Genomic DNA, 25,008 nt, shown 5'->3' on the forward strand with positions numbered 1-25,008 from the left:
CCGTTGCTTTGTGGATTAATTTTTACAATTACCGAGGAAGAAAATATCTACGATTCTTAATTGCGGTATTTGTATCACTCCGAAGAATTTGTTCATAGTAGCTGGTTTACATTACTGTAAATTACATTGCTGTTGTATAGAAATTTAGTTATCTTAAAGTAGTTTTTCTTGTTACCGTCACGTTCATGCCTTTATACACTGATTTGTGCGGACAATCCGTGGTCGAGTCAAAATTTTGCTTTTGCTAGTGTAAAATCATTATTAATGATTTTTATTGGGTATTAATATTATGGATAGTATAGGATTTATCTGATTAGTGTCGAACGTTAACATTCTCTATCTCTCTTGTTTGTTTAATGGTGTTACCTGTTACAGATAAGGAAGAAAAGCGCCGTCACCTTAGGATTAATAGGAATAAGATAAAACGATTATATTAAATCCGTGTTCTTCTATCTTTGCACCATCATATTTCTTTTTCTATGAACGATATCGTTACAATTCTTTCGGTGTCTTAAACTAGAATGTTATGGGCTTCCAATTATAAGTATATAATAACTAATATAGCAAAACTAACATAACTAAACTGATATTAGTGCAGTTGTAACAGGCCCTACAAAATCGCGCATTAATTATCCGCGCAGAGTAATAGTTATTTACATAAAAGTCAGGAAAAATTATACATTACTGGCGAATTTCCGTGTTCATTTGAAATTTGGAATCGGATCCCTTTATGCTTCTATGTCCACGGGTGTTATAGATGGACCTGCCCTTCGATTGGAATTAAATCCGTGTAGCATACGTAAAATGAAATGCACCACGCATTTTTAGGAATATTCTGCGGCGGAAGATAATAAAACTTAGTTCCACGGGAACGCATATTGATCAAATATAAAACAAAAAACTTTGATTAGAAACCCTTATAAATCACGCGACTGTGAAAACTAGTAAAATTTTTCCGTTTTTATTACCCCTTCTAGACGAGCTCAAACCCGCACGGGCGGTCTTTATAAAAAGAAATAAATAAATACACTATCTGCATCTGACTACTTCCACTGGCGATAAGACTATATTAAGGAAAATAGCTTTGTTGAAAATTTTATAGCTTGGAAAATATTTCTCGAAGAGAATGTAAGGAAACTATCTATCTTGCCGGGGAAAATCCGCACCCAAATTAAGTTGTGCACTCATCGATTGAACGAGGTGCCCGGCGTAAATAATTTTCTGGAAACAAATCCCTATATTAATTTTAATGTTGGGGGGGTTTTTGGGACCGTAAACCTTTTTTATGGTGCACAATAAACTCTGTGCGGTTTTCGCTGCCCTCATCTCGTCTCATTTCGGGTTGCAGGAATAAATAAAACCAATTTTATGTAGAAATTAACAATACGATGCCGTAAAGAGGAGAGAACCGAAATTTCCACTTTGGTTTTCAGCGGTACTAAAGACGAACTGAAACGAAAGAGGAGGTGAAGAAATTTAATACAGTGCTAGAGTGTCTGGTTTTGTATTAGCCGCTAATGATGCGTTTTTATTGTCCTTCCTCACGGAATTTTGAACGTTCAGTTCATAATAGCTCCTATGCTTACGGGTAAGTGAAACATTTTCTCGCTTAATTTTGCCCTTTAGACCAAACTCTGCAAATATGCGAGAAAATTGAGCGCAGTGGAAACACAACGTTTTCATCTATCGTCCTAGTTGCCGCCTTCTTGAAAATAAACTACTACTTAATTGCATATTGTTGCGAAATGGTGTGGTGCTGTGACCAGGATTCGTAGAACGGAATATATGTCACAAACTCCACAATCCCTACACCAGAATCCGAGGAATCCGGAGAAGACCTACTCGACTTACAGCTTCTGCTCTTTTTCTTCCCAAAAACTATTTACTTACGAGCTATTCAGTTTGATTCGTTTCTTTGAGCCACCCTGTGTATAATCGGGTTATAATAAAACGTATAAAATATATGTGCAATTCAAAATTTTGAATAATTAACATCCCAAATAAAGATGGATCAACCAATGCGATAATATGTGCCGCTTCATACGAAGAATGGGCGCGAGTAGATTTAACGGCGACAGCCATGCGTGTTAAAAAGCGTAGGTTTTGCGACCGCCAAAATTGCGTTGCGACCGCATCGGCAATGCATTCAGAATAGATACAATTACAAGCGGGATTATCTCGCAAGTAATTCAAATAGAGTTTAGATTAATAAAAAGTGCTTTATTACTAACTGTGATAGCGGAAATCTACATTGAATGCAGTTGAAATAAATAAAAAGTTCATTGCCCGATCATTTCCATGCAATGAAAGGTTTCGTTTTCGTTTCTATATTGTCCTATAGTGACCTTGTAGAGACAGTAGCGGCAATAAAGTCTATTCCAACCCCCAATCCCCCCTCCCTTCACCGACCAGACCGCGCACTGAGCTACATTCTCCCTCAAAACTTAAACTTAAAGCCAAAGCACCCATAAATTCGTCCTACGCATCTCTATACGTTTGTCTTAGAAAAACGACTAAGTTTAAAAATTATATTTAAAAAACTTAAGCAAGTGGCATTGAATTTCATTAAGGGTGCATACTAGTAGATTGTTTAACAATAAGAATATTATCTAAAATTAGAGTCAAAGCGCCCCTAAATTGTGCCTATTCATCCCTATACGTTTATCGAAGAAAACGACTAAGTTCAGAAATTATATTGAAAAGAATGAAGCGCGGGTGCTGAATTTTATTGGACTTATTTAAGGGTGCATACTAGTAGATTGTTTAACAATAAGAATATTTTCCAAAATTAGAGTCAAAACGCCCCTAAATTGGGACCATTCATCCCTATATGTTTATCGAAGAAAAACGACTAAGTTCAGAAATTATTTTCAAAAAACTTGAGCGAGGCGCATTGAATTTTATTGGGCTTCTTTAAGGGTGCGTACTAGTACATTGTTTAACAATAACAATATTTTCCAAAATTAGAGTCAAAGCGCCCCTAAATTCGGCCTATTCATCCCTATACGTTTATCGAAGAAAAACGACTAAGTTCAGAAATTATTTTCAAAAAACTTGAGCAAGGTGCATTGAATTTTATTGGACTTATTTAAGGGTGCATACTAGAAGATTGTTTAACAATAAGAATATTTTCTAAAATTAGAGTCAAAGAGCCCATAAATTCGGCCTATTCGTCCCTATACGTTTGTCTCAGAAAATCGACTGTTTAAAAATTATTTTCAAAAAACTTAAGCGAGGGGCATTGAATTTTATTGGACTTATTAAAGGGTGCATACTAGTAGATTGTTTAACAATAAGAATATTTTCCAAAATTAGAGTCAAAGCGCCCCTAAATTTTGCCTATTCATCCCTATACGTTTATCGAAGAAAAACGACTAAGTTCAGAAATTATTTTCAAAAAACTTGAGCAAGGTGCATTGAATTTTATTGGACTTATTTAAGGGTGCATACTAGAAGATTGTTTAACAATAAGAATATTTTCTAAAATTAGAGTCAAAGAGCCCATAAATTCGGCCTATTCGTCCCTATACGTTTGTCTTAGAAAAACGACTAAGTTTAAAAATTATTTTCAAAAAAATTGAGCGAGGGGCACTGAATTTTATTGAACTTATTTAAGTGTGCATACTGACAGATTTTTTAGCAATAAGAATATTTCCTAAACTTAGAGTCAAAGCACCCCTAAATTCGGCCTATTCGTCCCTATAAGTTTGTCTGAGAAAAGCGACTAAGTTTAAAAATTATTTTCAAAAAACTTAAGCGAGGGGCATTAAATTTTATTGGACTTATTTAAGGGGGCATAATAGTAGATTGTTTAACAATAAGAATATTTTCTAAAATTAGAGTCAAAGCGCCCCTAAATTTGGCCTTTTCATCCCTATACGTTTGTCTTAGAAAAACAACTGTTTAAAAATTATTTTCAAAAAACTTAAGCGAGGGGCATTGAATTTTATTGGACTTATTTAAGGGTGCATACTCGTAGATTTTTTAACAATAAGAATATTTCCTTAAACTTAAAGTCAAAGCACCCCTAAATTCGGCTTATTCATCCCTATACGTTTGTCTTAGAAAAACGACTAAATTTAAAAATTATTTTCAAAAAACTTAAGCGAGGGGCATTGAATTTTATTGGACTTATTTAAGGATGCATACTCGTAGATTTTTTAACAATAAGAATATTTCCTAAACTTAAAGTTAAAGTACCCCTAAATTCGGCCTATTCATCCCTATACGTTTGTCTTAGAAAAACGACTAAATTTAAAAATTATTTTCAAAAAACTTAAGCGAGGGGCATTGAACTTTATTGGACTTATTTAAGGGTGCATGCTCGTAGATTGTTTAACAATAAGAATATTTTCTAAAATTAGAGTCAAAGCGCCCCTAAATTTGGCCTTTTCATCCCTATGCGTTTGTCTTAGAAAAACAAATGTTTAAAAATTATTTTCAAAAAACTTAAGCGAGGGGCATTGATTTTTATTGGACTTATTTAAGGGTACATACTAGTAGATTGTTTAACTATAAGAATATTTTCTAAAATTAGAGTCAAATTAGAGTCAAAGCGCCCCTAAATTTGGCCTATTCTTCAAAATTTGTCTTCAAAATTTTACACAACTTGTTATACTCTTCCGAATTACTTCAAGAAATTAAGCTTAAGGTACCATTTGTTAAGCTAAGGCAAAATAATACTATTTTTGTAGTTAACAACACAACTTCCCCACTTATTAAGATCTTGATCACTTTAAATAAGTTATCCTCAGTTAATGATATCGACTTTTTTCACGATCCCCTAAATTCAATAATAAATAAAATTAGATCCTAGTCCTAATATTTGTTCAGAGCCCCAGTACCATGTAATTGGAATTTTTATTCTGTATGGTTTCTGGTTAAATAAATAAATAAATAAATAAATAAATAAATATTCATCCCTATACGTTTGTCTTAGAAAAACGACTAAGTTTAAAAATTATTTTCAAAAAACTTAAGCGAGGGGCATTGAATTTTATTGGACTTATTTAGGGGTGCATACTGGTAGATTTTTGAACAATAAGAATATTTTGTAAACTTACAGTCAAAGCACCCCTAAATTTGTCCTATTCATCCCTATACGTTTGTCTTAGAAAAATGACCAGGTTTAAAAAATATTTTCGAAAAACTTAAGCGAGGGGCATTGAATTTTATTGGACTTACTTAAGGGTGCATACTAGTAGATTGTTTAACAATAAGAATATTTTCTAAAATTAGAGTCAAAGCGCCCCTAAATTTGGCCTTTTCATCCCTATGCGTTTGTCTTAGAAAAACAACTGCTTAAAAATTATTTTCAAAAGCTCAAGCGAGGGGCATTGAATTTTATTGGACTTATTTAATGGTGCATACTCGTAGATTTTTTAACAATAAGAATATTTCCTAAACTTAAAGTCAAAGCACCCCTAAATTCGGCCTATTCATCCCTATACGTTTGTCTTAGAAAAACGACTAAATTTAAAAATTATTTTCAAAAAACTTAACCGAGGGGCATTGAATTTTATTGGACTTATTTAAGGGTGCATGCTCGTAGATTGTTTAACAATAAGAATATTTTCTAAAATTAGAGTCAAAGCGCCCCTAAATTTGGCCTTTTCATCCCTATGCGTTTGTCTTAGAAAAACAAATGTTTAAAAATTATTTTCAAAAAATTAAGCGAGGGGCATTGAATTTTATTGGACTTATTTAAGGGTGCATACTCGTAGATTTTTTAACAATAAGAATATTTCCTAAACTTAAAGTCAAAGCACCCCTAAATTCGGCCTATTCATCCCTATACGTTTGTCTTAGAAAAACGACAAAATTTAAAAATTATTTTCAAAAAACTTAAGCGAGGGGCATTGAATTTTATTGGACTTATTTAAGGGTACATACTAGTAGATTGTTTAACAATAAGAATATTTTCTAAAATTAGAGTCAAAGCGCCCCTAAATTTGGCCTTTTCATCCCTATACGTTTGTCTTAGAAAAACAACTGTTTAAAAATTATTTTCAAAAAATTAAGCGAAGGGCATTGATTTTTATTGGACTTATTTAAGGGTGCATACTCGTAGATTTTTTAACAATAAGAATATTTCCTAAACTTAAAGTCAAAACACCCCTAAATTCGGCTTATTCATCCCTATACATTTGTCTTAGAAAAACGACTAAATTTAAAAATTATTTTCAAAAAACTTAAGCGAGGGGCATTGAATTTTATTGGACTTATTTAAGGATGCATACTCGTAGATTTTTTAACAATAAGAATATTTCCTAAACTTAAAGTTAAAGTACCCCTAAATTCGGCCTATTCATCCCTATACGTTTGTCTTAGAAAAACGACTAAATTTAAAAATTATTTTCAAAAAACTTAAGCGAGGGGCATTGATTTTTATTGGACTTATTTAAGGGTACATACTAGTAGATTGTTTAACTATAAGAATATTTTCTAAAATTAGAGTCAAAGCGCCCCTAAATTTGGCCTATTCATCCCTATACGTTTGTCTTAGAAAAACGACTAAGTTTAAAAATTATTTTCAAAAAACTTAAGCGAGGGGCATTGAATTTTATTGGACTTATTTAGGGGTGCATACTGGTAGATTTTTGAACAATAAGAATATTTTGTAAACTTACAGTCAAAGCACCCCTAAATTTGTCCTATTCATCCCTATACGTTTGTCTTAGAAAAATGACCAGGTTTAAAAAATATTTTCGAAAAACTTAAGCGAGGGGCATTGAATTTTATTGGACTTACTTAAGGGTGCATACTAGTAGATTGTTTAACAATAAGAATATTTTCTAAAATTAGAGTCAAAGCGCCCCTAAATTTGGCCTTTTCATCCCTATGCGTTTGTCTTAGAAAAACAATTGTTTAAAAATTATTTTCAAAAACTCAAGCGAGGGGCATTGAATTTATTGGACTTATTTAAGGGTGCATACTGATAGATTTCTTAACAATAAAATATTTTCTTAAATTAGAGTCAAAGCACCCCTAAATTCGGCCTATACATCCCTATACGTTTGTCTTAGAAAAACGACTAAATTTAAAAATTATTTTCAAAAAACTTAAGCGAGGGGCATTGAATTCTATTGGACTTATTTAAGGATGCATATTAGTAGATTGTTTAACAATAAGATATTTTCTAAAATTAGAGTAAAAGCGCTCCTAAATTCGGCCTATTGATCCCTATACGTTTGTCTTAGAAAAATTAACAATAAGAATATTTCCTAAACTTAGAATTTTATTGGACTTATTTAAGGGTTTAAATTGTCAGAATACAAGTCCTGAATCCTCAACCCCAGTGAACTCTCCAAGAACACCTTGGTATTCTTTCGGGCATTTTCACAGCTCAAAAATCATCCTTAAAAACGGGCTTCAAGCGTGTAGGAGCTTTGGGACGTTGAGATAAATTCATAACCAGCTTGTCACTTATGGCTGAATCTATGCCTTTCTCATTTAAGGTATTTATAGGCTGTGGAAATACCTATTTAAAACAAAAGAATAAGCAATGCATTGGTATCATAGATTATAATTAAATTACCATAATTATTATGGTAATTATAGATAGTCGACTCGGAATGGTAGACACCTTACGCAATAATTATTCTCTCATGACCCCATTACGAAATTTTCAAATCAAGTGACTTATCAAAGTTTTGATAAGCGGACAATGAAACTTATTAACATCAAAACAAATGCCACATTTTTTTTCATGTTTGTGTATACAAACCACCAATCGTGAGCGTGTTTTTTTGAGTCATATACCGAAACCAAGGTTAAAAGCGAAATGCAAACGATATTTACAAGAGAATACCGTCGGTATCCAAACAGTCGCACGTAAGTGTTACATAAGTGAACGTCTTTTGTTTTGTTGTTGTTTTGCCTCTAAAAATAGGCATGGATGACCTGGTTAAGTTCGAGATGAACCTCGACCCGCCGTCGAAAGAGCTGGAGGCCTACGCCAGGGAGCATCTCGACGAGGATCCCGATACCAAGCTCCAGGTCCTTGCCGAATTCCGCGACCTTATCTTCGGTAAGCTCTTTTAATCGTTAATTAATTTAATTTATTTGTTAAGTGTCGCGAATTTAGTGTTGTGACATAAATTCTACACGCAAATCCATAATTCTTACTAAATTTCATCAGGTGGACGTATTTCAAAATTGTGTGCATGCGTCGTGCAACTTTCTGTCTAAACGCCGCAATTAAATTAATTTTGAAATAAGTGGGCTGTTAATTTTGGAACTTTCATCAATCGCAAGCTTCGGCATTTGAAGATTTGCATCTTCATCTTTGATAAGAAAAGTCAATTGTATTCTTGTTCCTTATCCTTATATCGAAAACTGGATCCCAACTGGTACCGAAACCGTAATCTTCTCAAACTGGAACCTTCACTTTTTAAAAAACGTGCCAATTTGATATAGGTACACGACGGTAACGCTGTTACTCCACTTAAAATTTTGTGTTTTGATGGTTTTAATGACCCGGAACATTGTTGTAAATAGTATTGTTTACGACATGAAAGTATATGTACACAGTTTACTTTACCAAGAAAAGTGGCATTTATACACTTAAAAACTGTACTCTGACATATTAAAAACAAGTATAAAAAGCATTTTTTTAAACCGAAATAGTTTAGTACCTGAATAATTAGGTAATATACACCTATCTATTGATATATATGACCTTCCACCAACACTCTATTTTTTATATATTGACAAGGGTGAAGGGGGGTAGTTGATAGAAACCAGTTCCTTTCGTTGAGACTTTGCATTAGAATACCTTGAAAGATAAATCACACCCCCTCCCACCCCCCATCACCCGTCGATAGCGGATATGATTGTAGAAACCAAATTGATCGATTTCGGCAAGTTCCGACTCGCTTTATCTCGGCACAATTTTATTACGTTGGAAACCGAGCGGGTGTTCTCGATTTTAAAGACCGTGGGCGACTCCAAAAGGTCTCTAGAACATTACTACGAGATTACTAGTCTCTAAAGCGTTTAAAATACTCTATCCCAATTATTTCCCACAAACCAAACCAAACGGATGCCTCGAACAGTGTCCACTTACAAATCACGACGCAGTCTTTCCATCTACAAGGAGATTTTTTTTACGAACGAGTCCCGAAACCGATCGACGATACACTGACCAAAATCTATACTATGAGCAAACATCATATACCGATCTACTCCTACACTTGGCCGACAGTAACCGTGATAATAGGTTTAAGATCTTTTCATTAAATATTATTTAAAAACTGTAAAAAGCTATTGAGGACCTTCAAAAGCTTTTGAAGGCCTCTTGGAGGTGGACGGAATTGGGAATCAATAAAAGGCGACTGGAGGAAGTTAAAAGGCCCTTAAAGGTGTTTAAATATTATGGAGCTCTCTTAAGACTCTTAAAGACTGTGAAAGACATAAAAGTTCTTAAAGACTAAACTTTTAAAAATAGGGACAAGATCAATGAATCAATGATTAAAAAAGTATTAAGGGCTAGAGTAATAGTCAATTAAAGGATCTCAAAGCCTTTAATATTCCCTTGGAGGGCAATGGAGGCCCCTGAATGCCCCTAAAGCTTTTTTAAAGGTTAGAAGACCCCTGAAAGCCTTTGAAAAATCTTAAGACTTTTAAAAACTTAACCGTAGGTGCCCATAGAAGGCTTTTAACGATCTTTAAAGGGCATATATGTGCTTAGGTATCCTTAAAGTTGATGTAGGGTATTAACTCTTTTAATTTTCTAAGGCCCACTAAAAGAGTGTGTGGAACTTTGGAAAGGACGCTACAAAGATTCGGCCCTTAAAGAGAGAGGAAAGGTTTTAAGCAACTCATGGTCCCTGATTTTTCTCACTCAAAGATTTTAGGGACACTTAGAGACTACAAAAGTCTATAAATCTGGAAAGAAGCCATATAAAACCTTTAGAGGTATTGCTGAAGGTTTTTTAAAAACCTGAAGTCACTGGCAATATTTTTTCGGAGACTGTAGCGGGTTAGTAACATTTACAGGGTTACAAACCCCTCTTGTAGGCAATAAATTTGATTCTGTACAGCACTGGTATAAATTTTAGGGTATTTGTAATGAAATAATTAATACCACGGCTAACTCGGTAATGGATAAATTAAATTAGCCTTGAAATTTGTAAACAAATTTATTGTGTAAAACAATAACAATAAATACAAATACAATGTCTCTTACTTTGAGGAAAGTTGGTTCTTTATCTCCACTATTGAAAGACTCTGAAAATCAAAACATCTCCAAATAAATCGACACAATGCAAACAACTCAAAATAACTTACATTTACAATTACGCTTGAACACTCGTTTCTTATCCTAACGCTCTTATTTTTTTCGCATATTAGTCTTTCCTAATGTTGCGGTACACATATAAAATTTCTTATACCGGCAAATTTGTCAAATTAACAAACAATATTTAAATGCTAAAGCTACCACCTTTTAAGTACAAGACCTTTAATGGTTTTAGCGCATTTCCACAAAAATAAAAAAAATGCGCTATTGTGGCCACTTTGTCCGTCCGTCCGTCCGTCCGTCCGCTCGTTTTGCGACGCTACTAGTTCTTTATCTTAAGAGCTATTCTTCTACTTTTTTCGCTATTTGGTTCGTTAAGGTGTCGAGTCTTGTACCAAGGAAGGAATTTTTTCTGTACCGCTTACAAAAAAAGTTATTGTAAAAAAAACAAAAAACCGTTTTTTACATGTTCCATAATTTTACACTTTTGCCGTTTATTAACGATCCTAGAGATCGTTTATAATTTTGCATTGCTATCTGTCGTCTGCCTGTTGGTCTGTCCGTCTGTTCCTTTGTCTGTCTGTTCATCTATCTGTCCGTGTGAACGATAACTTTGTTTAGAAATGTTCGATCGCTTTTACATCTCCGTTAGTTATGAACTGAATTGCATGAAATTCAATATGGGCATCGCTTTAGCCATATAATACGCAATGCCAAAAGTTGAATCGAATCGATTCAAAATTCACAGTGCCCTTTTCGCATCTCGACCATTTATAAACCGAATTGCAAACTTTTTTTTACTTATAAAAGTATTTGAATGAAATTTGGTACATAGGCACTTGAAATAAAGGAAAATCTAACGCCAGTTTCAAAATTTGGTTTCGCGCATGCGCAGTGGCAACTTTTTTATTTATGGAAGAATTTAAATGAAATTTGATACATAGGCACTTGGAATAAAGGAAAATCTAGCGCCAGTTTCAAAATTTTATTTTGCGCATGCACAGTGCCAACTTTTTTATCTATGGAAGCATTTAAGTGAAATTTGATACTTAGGCGCTTGGAACAAAGGAAAATCTAACATTAGTTTTAACATTTAGGTTTGCGCATGCGCAGTTACAACTTTCTTATTTAGAAAAGCATTGAAATGAAATTCTTCTCATAAACTGAAATTGAAGTAACACGTCAAAAATGGATTGCCCATGTGCAACGCTATCTTTCATATTTGTGGCCGGATTTTTACGATTTTAATAGAAGTTGCATCTTACAAATGGGAAATGAATGCAAGTGGAAATGCGCTTTATGTAAATCGTTTACGATTACTTTTTAACTTGTTAGAAACTGTTGGCGACTGTTACAGGCTTTTATAGATTCTGAATCACTTACAAATTCTTTAAATTCGTAAAGGGTGTTAAAGGTTTTTCAAGATAACGGTAGCTTTTAGATTGACATGGTTTCTTTTAGAGATTTAGTCAATTTTTTTAATCTTTCGGGGTCACAATAAAGAGGTTAGAGTCGACTACAAAGGAATTGAAGGGCGGCCTTTGTCTGATACCAGAGATAAATGACATATTTCGAAAAGTAAGCGCTTTGCAAGATCGAAGAGAAGAATTTTGATCAAGAACTACGACTAGAAAACGAAATGGGGTCACTTCGACTATTTGCCCTCCAAATACCTAAACGTGTTTAGTATCTCAAGCGTAAAGATTAAGTATCCCTTCCATTTCTCGCTATAAATAGCCAAGCAAGTTTCGTTTTCAATAATATGAAAGTGACGCAATGCAATTCACATAATTTTTAACCTTTATTCTTCAAATCGAATTTAGAGGCGTCTGTTCAGTTTTTATCTGGTCGACTTCGAAAAAACTCTTCGGAAGCGGTATGGAACTTCAACTCAGAAAAAAGGGTGCAGGTGCCATGCACTTTCGATTTGTCTTACAACAAATCCCGTTACTCGACCTAGATGTGTAAACGCCAACGTAACTGCAATCAAATTTGAATTAGCAACATTTATTTCTAATTGCACCATTGAACTTGGTAACGACTGTAATGTGTTTTGGTGGTAAAAAGATCAAGACACGCCTGAGGCACAATTTGCAGGTTCGCACCAACATTTTTATAATTGAGAAAATTTTAAAGATTTCAAGAAACCGTTGGTAACAAAAACACCCTGTATCTATAAGATTTTTTCTTAGGATTTTTAGACTTCTAATATCACTAAGAGGCTTCGCAAGATTTCGAAAAAAGTTCCTCAAGTAAATCTCTAGGAGCATTTCTAAGCCAATAGGTTTTCCCAGGGGTTTTCCTAATTTCCACTAAATTTTTCTACAAATGTTTCTATTTGCTAAATTTGCAGAACGATGTGTAAACTGACTACGCAGACATTGAGAAATTATTAATGAAACTCATCATCTGTTCTCTGCATCGCAGGACCTAGTGGTCTTCCTTTTTCTTTGGTACGTACCCTTCTCTCTCTACCTTCACGTCTTCTATCACCTTCATCCTGATTCTCCCTCTACTTCCGCTTTCATCCACAGTTCCTTCCAGAACTTCTCTTAGTCTCTGTTTATTAATGGTGTTCATGTTTAATCTCTTTTCTCCAACTTTTTCCAAAATTTCATCATATTCCACCTGGTATTTCCACTTCATCTTCACAATCCATATCCATATCAAAGCTTCCTTCACCAATTCGCTTCTTTCATCGAATCTTACCGCCCTGCCCCTCGACGCCATCCTTATCTTTTCCATTTTAGTTTCTTCCTATAAAGTACAATTTGATATCGTTCCATTTAGTCCTAATACCCTTTTATAATATCTTTTTTGTACTGCTTCTCATTCCTTCCACTTTCCTATCTCCATTCCGTACATGGGCACCACTCAAACCATTGCATCGAACAGGTAACTTATTTGTTCTAAAATTATTCATGAACCCCCTCTCTCCAATTCTCCTCCTACCTCTATTTCCTTAATTCTCTTACCTGTGCATTGTTTCTTTGCATTTGGTCTATGATTATTAAACTTCATTTACCTCTCTCCTCCATTTTCCTTTCACCCCTCTTCCCACACTTCATCATCTTAAACTGGTCTACATTTAGCTCAATTTGTTTCCGTCCCCAATCCCTTCTCCCTCTTTGTTGTACACTTTATCTTTATTTTTATCTTTATCTATTTTTCTTTAATTTCTTCTCTGCCATTACATTTGCCCCATACCCCCCACCCACCCAATATTACCCCATCCTCCTTCCTTTCATGTACCTTATTTTCTATATTATATTTTTCTTTTCTATTGCATATTGGTATAACTCTTATTTTCTTCCTCTACACTTCTATTCGTCTGACTTTGCTCTTCTTTCGTTTCCTCCCGTCATTCCTCCTGTGAACATACCTGCTTTTCCTCTTCCCTTTACATTAACACTCTTCGCAAATTGGTTCCCCCATATTTATTCATTTGCAATTATTCTGTTTTTATTTTCTCCAAGCGTTTTTCTTCTCTCCATGATTCTACGATCACCACGACATCAGAATCCCAGAATTCAGCGTGCTTTACCAGCTACCTCCCCTACAATCCGGAATGTCATTTTCGTGTTGCCCTTATCCATTTTCAGTTTTTTTTTCTCTTTTTTTCTGTTGTTTGTGTCTGTACCCTCCTCCTCCCTTCTCTATTCATTTGTCGTCCTTCATCATGCTTTACAATCCTTTAGCATTACGCTCCAAACAAAAGTAGAAGACCTATGTTCGTTCTGGCGCAGGAAGTGACGTCACACCAATCGGGGACGAGCACGTCCGTCACGGCCAATCAGAGACTAGCACGCGCCTGTATGCCCCTCCCCTTGTCCAATACGGCAGGCGTCCGCCCCCTGTGGTGTCTCAGCCAATAAACGGTGTGGTCCGCCATTTTGTTGGGCGCCATTTTGGAGCGTGCGCCATTTTATTAGTTACCAAATCCGCTATCTTGGATCGATCGCCATTTTGTTAGTCTCTAATTCCGCCATTTTGTTGGGCTCCATCTTGGACCAGTCGCCATATTAATAGTCACTAAATCCGCCATTTTGGATCGAGCGCCATTTTATTAACCACTAAATCCTCCATCGTGAATCGGTCGCTATTTTATTAGTTACTAAATCCGCCATTTTGTACCGTCTGTCTGTCTGTCTGTCTGCCTCTCTCGCTACATCCGCCATCTTTGAGCCGCGTCATCGGTCATGTGACAAAATGGCGGAATTGGAGACTAATAAGATGGCGCTCGATGCAAAATGGCGCCTAACAAAATGGCGGACCACACAGATCATTGGTTGTGACGTCACAGGGGGTGGACTCTAATGTCCACTCCTACCGTATCCCATTGGCCAAGGGTAGGGGCAGTCGTCTGTCTCTCCAGGCTAATCTTTTGCATCTTTAATATTTGCATTATCTGTCCCCCCGTCGTTAGTACATCCGAAAACATCCAATGGTCCCGACTCCAACCAACGGCCAAATCGCGACGGCGGCAAAAAGGCCAAAGACGAATGGCTAGCACCACGGCGACGGAAAAAGCCATTTTAATACACTTTCCCTTCTCTTGTCATATCTTCGATTCCACTTCCTAATTCTTTAGTGAAGATACACAACAATTTTCTTATCTAAAACATCTGTTTACAAAATTAATTAACTTTTCGCGATAACCGCAACTCTTATCTATGACCGGAGAATAACATGAGGTAAACTGTTTTGATGTTAGTTACTCAAATAATTTCGAGATATATAAGTACTCCAACGCACATCCCAATTTCTTCTATAAAATATGGAGTGTTCTTTATTTAAAGTGTGATACGTCACTAGAATTCGGGACGCCACCAGAAATGTTTTAGAAATATGGCGACGGTAACCTAGACGGTAACTGTGCACAATTTTGCTATTACTTTTTTCCGATACCTTTTGTGGTAAAGTAATTGTAATCCGAGGGACCTTAAATGCTACACCCTGTATATAGGGTCTTTGATGAGCTGGTTATTTATAAAGCTATTGAAAAAGAACAACATAGAACAATAAAAAATTGTAGTCATATTCGCAAATAGATTTGACGTACTACCATTTACAAAGACATTTGAATTTAGCCGTATCTTTAAACAAATTAACGTACCGTCCGTACGACAGGGTGAAATCTACCCCCAGCGCCCATGCATGCCCAATTTTTTTTTCTCATGAAACTCATACAATTTTACAAAAAGGGTTTCGAAAGGAGGGTGGTGGTGGTGGTGTTAAATTTTTGAACTGAAGCATTCATATCTTGTCTGTCTGTCATGCCTTCCTCCAGAAGCCCCACGACCATCTTAATGGACCCTTAATGTCATGAATTAGTAATTTTTTTTATTATTTGTCATTTGTTTCAAGAAATTGTTGAAAATGCTGTTACCTAACGTTGGTACCTATGACAAGTAGGTAACACAATGCTGAGAAAATTTGAATTAGTTCTCATCATTGCAATGTTTCACAAACATATAATTAGTTACAAAATCTGTCTACATCAAAATTAAATATGGTAATTAACTCGCCATTAAGTAATATTTACGAACGGTTCTGTTTTTAATCTCTTACCTTGAGAATAATATCTTAAAACAGCTTTTTTGTTACTGATCGAGACTAGTGCAAATACAAGCCAATTCAAGGAGAACTCGATATACGCACTTCTTGACAAAGTGTTTCATTGTTTATGACAAATGCCAGTCTGTGTTCGAGTGCGTTGCTGTAAAAATTTCTAGTTCTGTGTGACCTTTTCAAAGCTCAATTTTCCTAAAAAAGAAGGACCCTAGGGGGAAACAACTTTGAATTTTTGGTGTACACCCCTCTAAATTAATTTGAATTAACGTGAATTAATTTGAATTAACGTGAATTAATTTGAATTAACGTGAATTAATTTGAATTGACGTGAATTAATTTGAATTAACGTGAATGAATTTGAATTAACGTGAGTTAATTTGAATTAACGTGATTTAACGCGAATTAACGTGAATTAACGTGAATTAATTTGAATTAACGTGAATTAATTTGAATTTGAATTTTTGGTAGTACTTGTTTCCCCCTAGGGGTGAGATCTACCGCGTTTTGGCGGAGGGGGCCATCAAAAAAACAAAATATTTTCAATTTCAGAATGGCCCTATATTTTGTTAGTTAAAAAAGATACAGATAAATGTTTTATACAAAAATTTCTTTATAATGATTTTTGAATAATCTGTCGTATACGGGGTTAGGGAAAAAAGTTATCGGACCTAACTCCATTTCTTTTAATGGAACACCCCTCTTTGCAAAAACACAAACATGTTAAAAAAATTCAGTATTGATTCAAAAAGATTCAAAAAAGGTGTTAGAAGAATTTTTTAAAAATCGACATTTTTGAAATTATTGTTTTTTTAACCATTAACCTTTTTTCAATTTTTTAAACTTTTTTGTTCTTTTTTAACTTTTTTTTAAAAAATTTTGAATTAATAATAATAATTATTATTTGCATTTTTTTTATCATCCCCGGTTTATAATATGTTTGGAAATAGAATAATAATATGGCATCTTTTTAGCTTAAAATTTAGAGGGCGTACCTTCGATTTTCCCTGATGTTACTGAGCTTGTATCAAGATTGCTATGAAGATTCACAAGAATCTAACAAGAGCACATTTCAGAGAAACTTGTTTATATTTGTATTTCGAGCAAAGTGGGAAAATTCGAGAGCATTTTGTAGGGGTCTCGTGGACTGATATTCTCCTATTAATAATATTATTGAACCTTGAACTGTTACATTGATATTTTGTATACAAAATTAATAAAAATGGGAAAGAATAAGAGAAATTAAAGAGAAAACGAAATGAAAGAGAAACATGAAATGCAAAAGGAATGAACAGAGAAGCAAGAAGGGAAAAACAGATATAACGAAAACAGATACAAAAAGTGATATTTGTACTAACCGCGAATGCCCAGTGGAGTAATTTGAAGCCACATGGCCCTTCAAAATGTTCATAGCATTTTCCCAATTCTCTCCCATCATAAATATCAGCAAGTTAATTGATAATAGTCTAAGATAAACTGAGTTACACGATCTATAACAATAAATTTATAACAGTCTTGGAATGATGAAATGAAATAGCAGTAAAATATTATTTATCACTCACGAATACACAATAACAGTGCGAACTATTTATTACTTCGGCGTCATAGTAGGAACTGAACTGAATCATAAATATTTCGAATTGAAGCTCTCGAACGCTTCCGGATACTTCCGAGTCTCTCTAGAATCTTCACGAACGAACACGTCATATTTCTCGGAAAGATTACGTCACATCCACCTTCGAACTTTATCGCGGATGACCGATCTTTCACGACACCTCCATGTCTATCGGGATTTCTAGAACTTTAAACTCCCAAATGGAAATTTCGAAAAAATGCAAAGACAGAAATAAAAATCAAACGGAAAGAAATACAAAGAAGGAAGCGTATAGGAAAAGGGAAACAAAACTTGCTGTGAAAAGGGAAAGAGAAAAAAAAGAGGAAGGAAATACTTCCCTAGTTCTTTTTTAATTGTTGTATATCACTCGTCATATTTAAAGGAAGTAGTTCATGGTTCATTCTTGGGCCATTTTATTAGTATTTTTATTCATTTCAATTGTGACGAAGGATTATCAAAGTGTAGGGTCAATGCCAAGAGTGAAACGTTTTTGAAAGTCACTTGATTTCGTCATGCGAAGTTGCTTATGCAGCTTTCAAAGGCAAACCGACTGAATTGCAGGGACGTTGTACAAACCAAACGGCATGATCATGTAAATTACGCGTAGGAGCCATTGCATTATTTCCTTAAAGTATATTATATAATTTATGCTTAATCAAACTACCGCTTTTTTAGAGGCATAATTCCAATGCCAAATAAAATCCAGTATTAACTAGACATTTTGTGCTCTAGTAATAAATGTCGAAAATAGTATGAAAAAAAAACTACGACTCCAATATCTAATTTGTATTAAACTTGACATTTCCATGGAGCCGCTTTTTGGTTAGTTTTTTTCCATCAATGGTCAATGATACTTATTTAGATTCTTTTTTCACTCAGTCAAATGTAAATGTAATTGCCTGCAGAAATGGATACGTTCTAATTCTGCGTTACACAACTGGAGGTTTATTTCCATATAGGTAAAATCGTTCTAATTAATGCAAATCGTGGATTATGAAACGGAAAAATCTGCACTATACTGCATTCGCAATCAGTGCTTATGTACTTTCAATAATTAATGGCCGTCCTCGCGTTAGCAATAAGTGTGGGAATTAATTTCTCGATTTTGTATGAAGATACCAACATATATTTGTATAAGCTGCCGAAACAGCAACATTTCTGTTTTTTAGAACCAAAAAAAGTAGAAATTTACGCCAGATGGTCTAAAAGAAGAATTAATGACCTTGAACACCCCGATACTAACCATCTTTTTTTGAAATGATTGGGGTAATTTGCATTTAAAATAAAAATTCGCCCAAAGACTCACAAACAGTAAATAATCCAATTAAATATTAATCACACTTCCCAGTTAAGTTTAAATTCAGAAACCTTGGTGCATAATTCAAAATTTTCAAATAGCCGTAATATGTTCTTTTGAAATAAATTGTTTAACCACAAATTGAAATTATGAATGGCACCTTGTAATATTCAAATAATACAAATGTTTTACGGTACCTTCTAAATATGTCCCTCTGGAACCCCTTAGGTATTGGTTCGTACGATGATCCTTATTATTAAAGTGAAAAGCTACTTCCACCTTTCTAGTGTCAAGGTGAGTTTGGTTGATAGTGCTGTAATGAGTCGTAGATATCAAAATTGAACGTATGTGCTATTATATTTCAGTGTACGCAATCACGAGTGACAATTGAATTTTCTAGTCTTTTATCACCGCAATTTTCCGTGCACTAAAAATTCTCGCCCACCGGTTTGTGCTCTAAAGCAGGGAAAGTTAACCTTCGCCACTTATAAATTTCACGCAAACCGCGCGATCTAAATTTCGTAACGATCTTCCTCTCTCGCTATGTACAAACACGGTTAGTTTACCCGATATGAGCCCAGCGCAAATGGAAAATTCATCAGCGTTTCAAAGGACGGTTCGTAGCTACTCGCAGAGCTCTAATCCCAAACCTTTACTGTTGGTTACTTGTTAGCCGCGTAGAAATTTCGAGACCAAGCTAGCTTATCCTTTCTCCACGCGTTTTTAGCGGCGTGCCATTTTCACCAAACCTATTCGCGCTCAGTTTTCATATGAAGCGGTACATATTCAATTGAAACGGTGAAGCGAGCTCCCGTTACAGTACCCTCCTCCGAGATATTCGGTTAGTTAGTTAGTCCAGACGATTAGTTTTTCCTTTATGAGTACTCTCCTTTTACACACTGTTTAAGAGATATTCGCAGTTAGGGTGTGGACATTACGAATGGATAATACTCGTATTTGGATTTATTATTTTTTGTCTCAAAGGGCTTTTGAACTATAGATAGGCATTATTTGTTGATCTCTTACGTGAAGAAAGGGCTAGGCCAAAGAAATAGTTTACCAGCAAAATTATCATTGATCATAATGAAGTTCTACAAGATCTACACTGCGGCTGTGACCAATGTAACCACTAAGCGGCCCACAGAACACCAGTTTAGCTAGCTCAAAGCTAAAAAAACAGCAACTTTTAAATTTAGAAGTGTGAGGAATTATTTTCCTCCTGCTCCTGTACACAAATTTTCATAATTGATAATTCTAGGGCACAAAAAAGAACTCTAACATAAAAACTACCCGGGTCGCACAACGGTTTCGAATCAGAATGACAAAAACTTATTCCGAAACACATGAAACAATAAAATCCCTGACAGGAAGAAAAGCTTACAAAGCTTGTTTGGACATATTACCCCGCACGCAGGCGGGCGACAATAATTAAAATAAGAAATCTTACAGATTTTTCTTAATGATCACAATAATCTGGTTGTACAAAGTTTGCCACACTTGGCGCACTTGACTTACAAAATGCTGACAGCTTTAAGAAACTTACACGCTCTTTAACCGTCGCAAAATTATCAGCAGCAGCTTCGTTTCTCGTTGTCTCTAGTATTTAAGAAAACTATTTACCACTTTAAATACTTCGAAACACCTGCAACCTTCTTATAAGCGAAAGAACAAGTGCGTTAATTAATTTTCTCCTGACGGTTTAACAATAGAACACCTTAGCTTAACGACCAGATGTAAGCGTTTTTAAGGTACGCAAATTTGACCAGATGTGTCTCACTTCTAACACTTTACCTATATAAATTGAACAATTACAAAGCGATAGAATTTAAGCATAAATTAAAACGAAAACTTCTAAGAGGAAAATCAAACACTGAAATGCAACCTCAAATAACACAAACTAATTTTGCGTTTATTTCGTAAATAATCTCCCAGATTTACTCAATAAATTGAAATATTCTCACATTATAAGGGTGGTCCGTTTATTATTTATGGTGTTCAGAGCCCTAGCGCCCAAAAATTTTATATGGGTAAGGAAATGAATGTTGCATATTTCTTTTTCCTTGGAAGGGGGAGGGGGTCCATAAAATATTTAGAGCTTTTGGCACTTGTACCACCATTTTTAGAAAAGAGTCATCGAACATGATGACAAAAGCCTGTAGGGTAGGGATGCTCATTAAGAAACAAAGATTCGGTATTTTAAAATAAAATGTAACAGAGCCCTTAGGGATAATCGTTTTGAAAAACACCAAAAGCCTTAGTCGGTGTCTTTACGCCCCTTTGGGTTAAACATTTTACGGAAGAATGTAGCTTTGAGCACCCGAAAATGTTGTGTGTAAGAAAATGAACAATTAATCTTTTCTTTCCCCGGTGGAGGAGGGGTGTATTCCTCCCCAGTGTTGATTCTTCCACATAATGTTTAGTGCTTTTGGTACTGGCACCATACTATTTAGAAAACGGGCACCGAACGTTACACCAAAATGCTGTAGGGTGGGGATGCTCCTTAGGAAACAAAGACTCGGTGTCTTTTACGAAAAAATATAACAGAGCCTTAAGGGCTGAACGTTTTGAGGAAGACTGTAGCATCGTGAGGTCTGGGGGGAATGAAATACTCCCTAGCCGCCAATAATTTTATATGTGTAAGGAAATGAACCCCCAGACCAGCCCCCGGTTCTACATTCTTCCGCAAAATCTTTGGTTCTCGTGGCACCATGCTTTTTGGAAAAGGGTCATCGAACGTAACACCAAGAGACTGTGGGGTAAGGATGCGCTTTACGAAACGATGATTCTGCGTTTTTTACGAAAGATATAACATAACCCTTAGGGCTGAACGTTCTGAGGTATAGTGTGGCACCGTGGGGTCTGGGGTGGTGGTGAATAACCCCTCCCCTATCACCCGAAAATTGTATAAATGTGTAAGGAAATAAACATTGAATCTTCCTGTGGGCATTTCATACCCCCTCCACACCTCCAATTCTCCTCTAAAATATTTAGTGCTTTGGGCACTAGTATCATAACGACCTTTCATTAGTGTGCCATGAATGATAACACAAGCCCTCCCTCTCCTACGATTACAATAACTGATACGGGAGATCAAGAGTGGTTCTTTTCGTTGAGACCTTTCATTCTAATACCATGGCCGGCCATGTGGCGCAGTTCAGTTAAAACTGAACTGTGGTGCTGGTCCCTGGTTCGAATCCGGGTTCGGGCATGGATATTTGTAAATGTATAGTGGGTTGGGTTGGTAGAGCAGCCTTGGCTGAAACTCCGCCCACTCAAAAATAAAGGCAAAATAAATAAATAAAACTAATTTCTAACACCCCTCCCTCCTTCCAACCATCCACTCGGCAAGGAATCGCGGAGGTAGAAACCAATTTCTTTCAATGAGAACTTTAATTAGAACACCATGACGGATAGAAGCCCCCCCCCCCCCTCTTTAAAAGTATTGCTTGGCACCACTAAATTCATGCGTGTCCAAAAGACCAATAAATTGGTCGTCGCATTCAAAATTTATGCACGTTTTTCTTTCCTTAACACCGCCCCCTCCCCCAGGCAACAGAATTTAGTGGATAATTTCATGTTCATTTGTATCCTCATAAACTCATGGTCATTTTTATTTATCTTTTGACTACCTTTTTTGTCATTTGTATTGTCCGCTTTCGATTCTATTTTTGTTTCCTCTATTCCATTTTTCATTCTATTTTGCTTACGCGTTTTTTTGCGTTTTTCGCTTCCAATTCACTTACTTTGTTTGCTTCCCATTTCCTTTTCATTTTTGATTTCTTCTACCTTTCTCTATCTTATAGGTAAACACCATTTCGTTTCTTTCCCGTCGTAGTTTTCCTCTTATTTGTGTACGATTTTCGCGTTTTTGATTGTCGCATATTCCTTTATTTGCTTCTTTTGTGTTCTCGTGTTCTTTTCTTGTTTGGTTTTCAATCGGTTCTTCTTTTTCTTTTGATTTCATTTCCACCTTTATTCCTCCTTCCCTGCTGTTTCGCACCCCTTTTAACTTGTTCATTTTCTTCTCCGTGTTTTGTTTCGTTGTCATTTCTATTTTCATTTCTGTTAGTTACGTGTTTCTTGCCGTTTTCTATTCCATTCTTTTCTAGTGTCCCTTCTCGTTCCTATTTCCGTTTCGGTATCCTCTTGTTGCTTCTTTTTGTTAACTTTCGTTACTTTCCTTTTTGTTTCATTTTCTGTGTCTTAGCTGTCGTTTCACTTTCCGTTTCTATTTTAGTTGACTTCTTGTTTCATTTTCTGTTGTGTCCATTTTTCTTTCCTTTCGTTTTTCGCTATCGGTTCCTCCTTTGCTTTCCTTTTTGATAACCTTTTTGTTTCTGTACTCGTTTGTTTAGTTTCCGTTGTTTTAATTAATTAAGTAATTAATTATAGACCAACTCAATTAATGTCAATTGGTTTATTAATTCTACTTTCTATCTAAAATTACATTACTAAGTGGAAAAGGGTTCGGCGCACCATACACACAAGTAATTATGTTAATCGTTTAATTACAATTAATTATATTCTCTATACGATGGAGTTCTTTCTACAAGTCATCAAATTAATTGCTAATTCTATTGATTCGATAGACAATAAGAGGAAAATGGTCTCATGTTATTTACGAAATTGCAAACAAATGCTTTACAATTAGCTAAAATTTTGCCGATTAAGGTTGTCACGTTTCGTTAATTAGGCAGGGCTCGAGCTATTAAATTAAGCGCAACACGTTTATAGGTTAATTACCTTCGCTAATTGTAAACCGCAACTAGATCGTAATAAAACAGATTGCTCTATAAGTATGACGTCGGCGGACTTTTTAATTGCGTTCCGCATAGAGAGAGGGATAATAAAATTGCATTGTACCGAGGCTTCTTAATGCAATTTTAGTGGAGCCAATACAGTTGGCGCTCGTTGTTTTCGCTCTTTGATATAATTCTGTCACATGCCGCGCTTTAATAACATTTCCTGTATGTGTTCCAGAAAGGGGAGAATGCTCACCGCACCGCCTAGACGACGACTTTCTGCTGCGTTTCTTGAGGGCGCGGAGGTTCGTCATAAGACACGCTCACCGACTCGTAAGTAGGTCCAGGCGCGTCGAGCACATCGACATTCTGAGGCTTACAGCTTGTCAACTACTACGAGTTCAAGGAGAAGAATCCGGAATTTTACCAGGACGTGTACTTTGATCGGTTGACTGCGATAGGCGACGCCGATTTGATTAGCACGCAGCCCTTTCACGATCAGCACGGAAGAAGGATGCTATTTTACAGATTGGGTATTTGCGAGTGAATCGCGGTCTTTTTCATCGTTTCAATTTTAGGTCACTGGGATCCCGCCAAAATAAGCACACGCGAACTGTTCCAGGCCACACTTGTCGCGCTCGAGCTGGCGCTAATGGAAACCTCCACGCAAATATTGGGGGGAATTTGCCTGTTCGATTTGGCCGATTTAAAGATGAAGCACGTCACGCAGTTGAATTCGAAAATTGCCGCTCAAATGATCGACATTGTCGTGGTAACCAACTTATCAATGCTTAAAATGTACCGAACGCAGCCATACATATTTGTACCGTCTAAATATTAGTTAGATGTCACAAATCTGTACGGCTCGACCTGGTTTTAGTGACGGAATAACCTCGTGCTCCCTGTGTTTTAGTGGACCTATCCTCTGAGGACACACGCGGTCCACATCGTCAATCAATCGCCAGTTTTCAAAGCGGGCTACTCGATTGTAAAGCCCTTCATGAGCAAAGAAGTAAGGAAACGCATCTTCTTCCACGGATCGGACATGAAGTCGCTACACAAGCACATCGACCCGAAGTACTTGCCCGTAAGATACGGAGGAGTCCATCCCGATTACAGCTACGGCGGATGGGTCGACTACATACGTAAGACTCCGTCGGTCCTGTCCGAGCTGCGCGACTTAGGATACACGCTCGAGGAGCAAATGAACGCGATATTAGTATAGTTACTGTGATAAGCCTTAGTAAAACTTTATTGCCACTAACCAAGTTAATTATCAATTCGAACGGCGTTTCGAACTTACCCCTAACTACTAGACGAATCGGCAGGCTCGTGAGGGCGTCTTGAGTGTGGAAATCGCTCGCCGTCACTTGACATTCCCAAGTGCCATCGTCGAATTCAAGTTGCGCCTCCCTAATCCTTATAGAGCAATCGCCTAGCTCCTGGGAGCCGGCCCACTCGTATTTATTTAGGTACATGCCGACGGGCTGAAACAAAAAAGTGCGTTTATTATACAAACACATGAAGAGATTCGTGCAACAAG

General features: G+C 36.0%; 1 protein-coding gene across 1 annotated transcript; it reads left to right on the forward strand.

Moving 5' to 3' along the window:
- Positions 1–7,676: 7,676 nt before the first annotated feature.
- On the forward strand, positions 7,677–24,729 carry LOC116181287 (alpha-tocopherol transfer protein-like). Its single transcript, XM_031501596.1, has 6 exons — positions 7,677–7,833; positions 7,892–8,029; positions 23,704–23,798; positions 23,848–23,998; positions 24,044–24,237; positions 24,379–24,729. The coding sequence occupies exons 1-6, from the start codon at positions 7,692–7,694 to the stop codon at positions 24,688–24,690; spliced, it is 1,032 nt and encodes a 343-aa protein (XP_031357456.1). The 5' UTR covers positions 7,677–7,691; the 3' UTR covers positions 24,691–24,729.
- Positions 24,730–25,008: the final 279 nt, after the last annotated feature.

Source organism: Photinus pyralis, unplaced genomic scaffold (assembly GCF_008802855.1).
Source record: "Photinus pyralis isolate 1611_PpyrPB1 unplaced genomic scaffold, Ppyr1.3 Ppyr1.4_LG9, whole genome shotgun sequence".
Taxonomy (NCBI): domain Eukaryota; kingdom Metazoa; phylum Arthropoda; class Insecta; order Coleoptera; family Lampyridae; genus Photinus; species Photinus pyralis.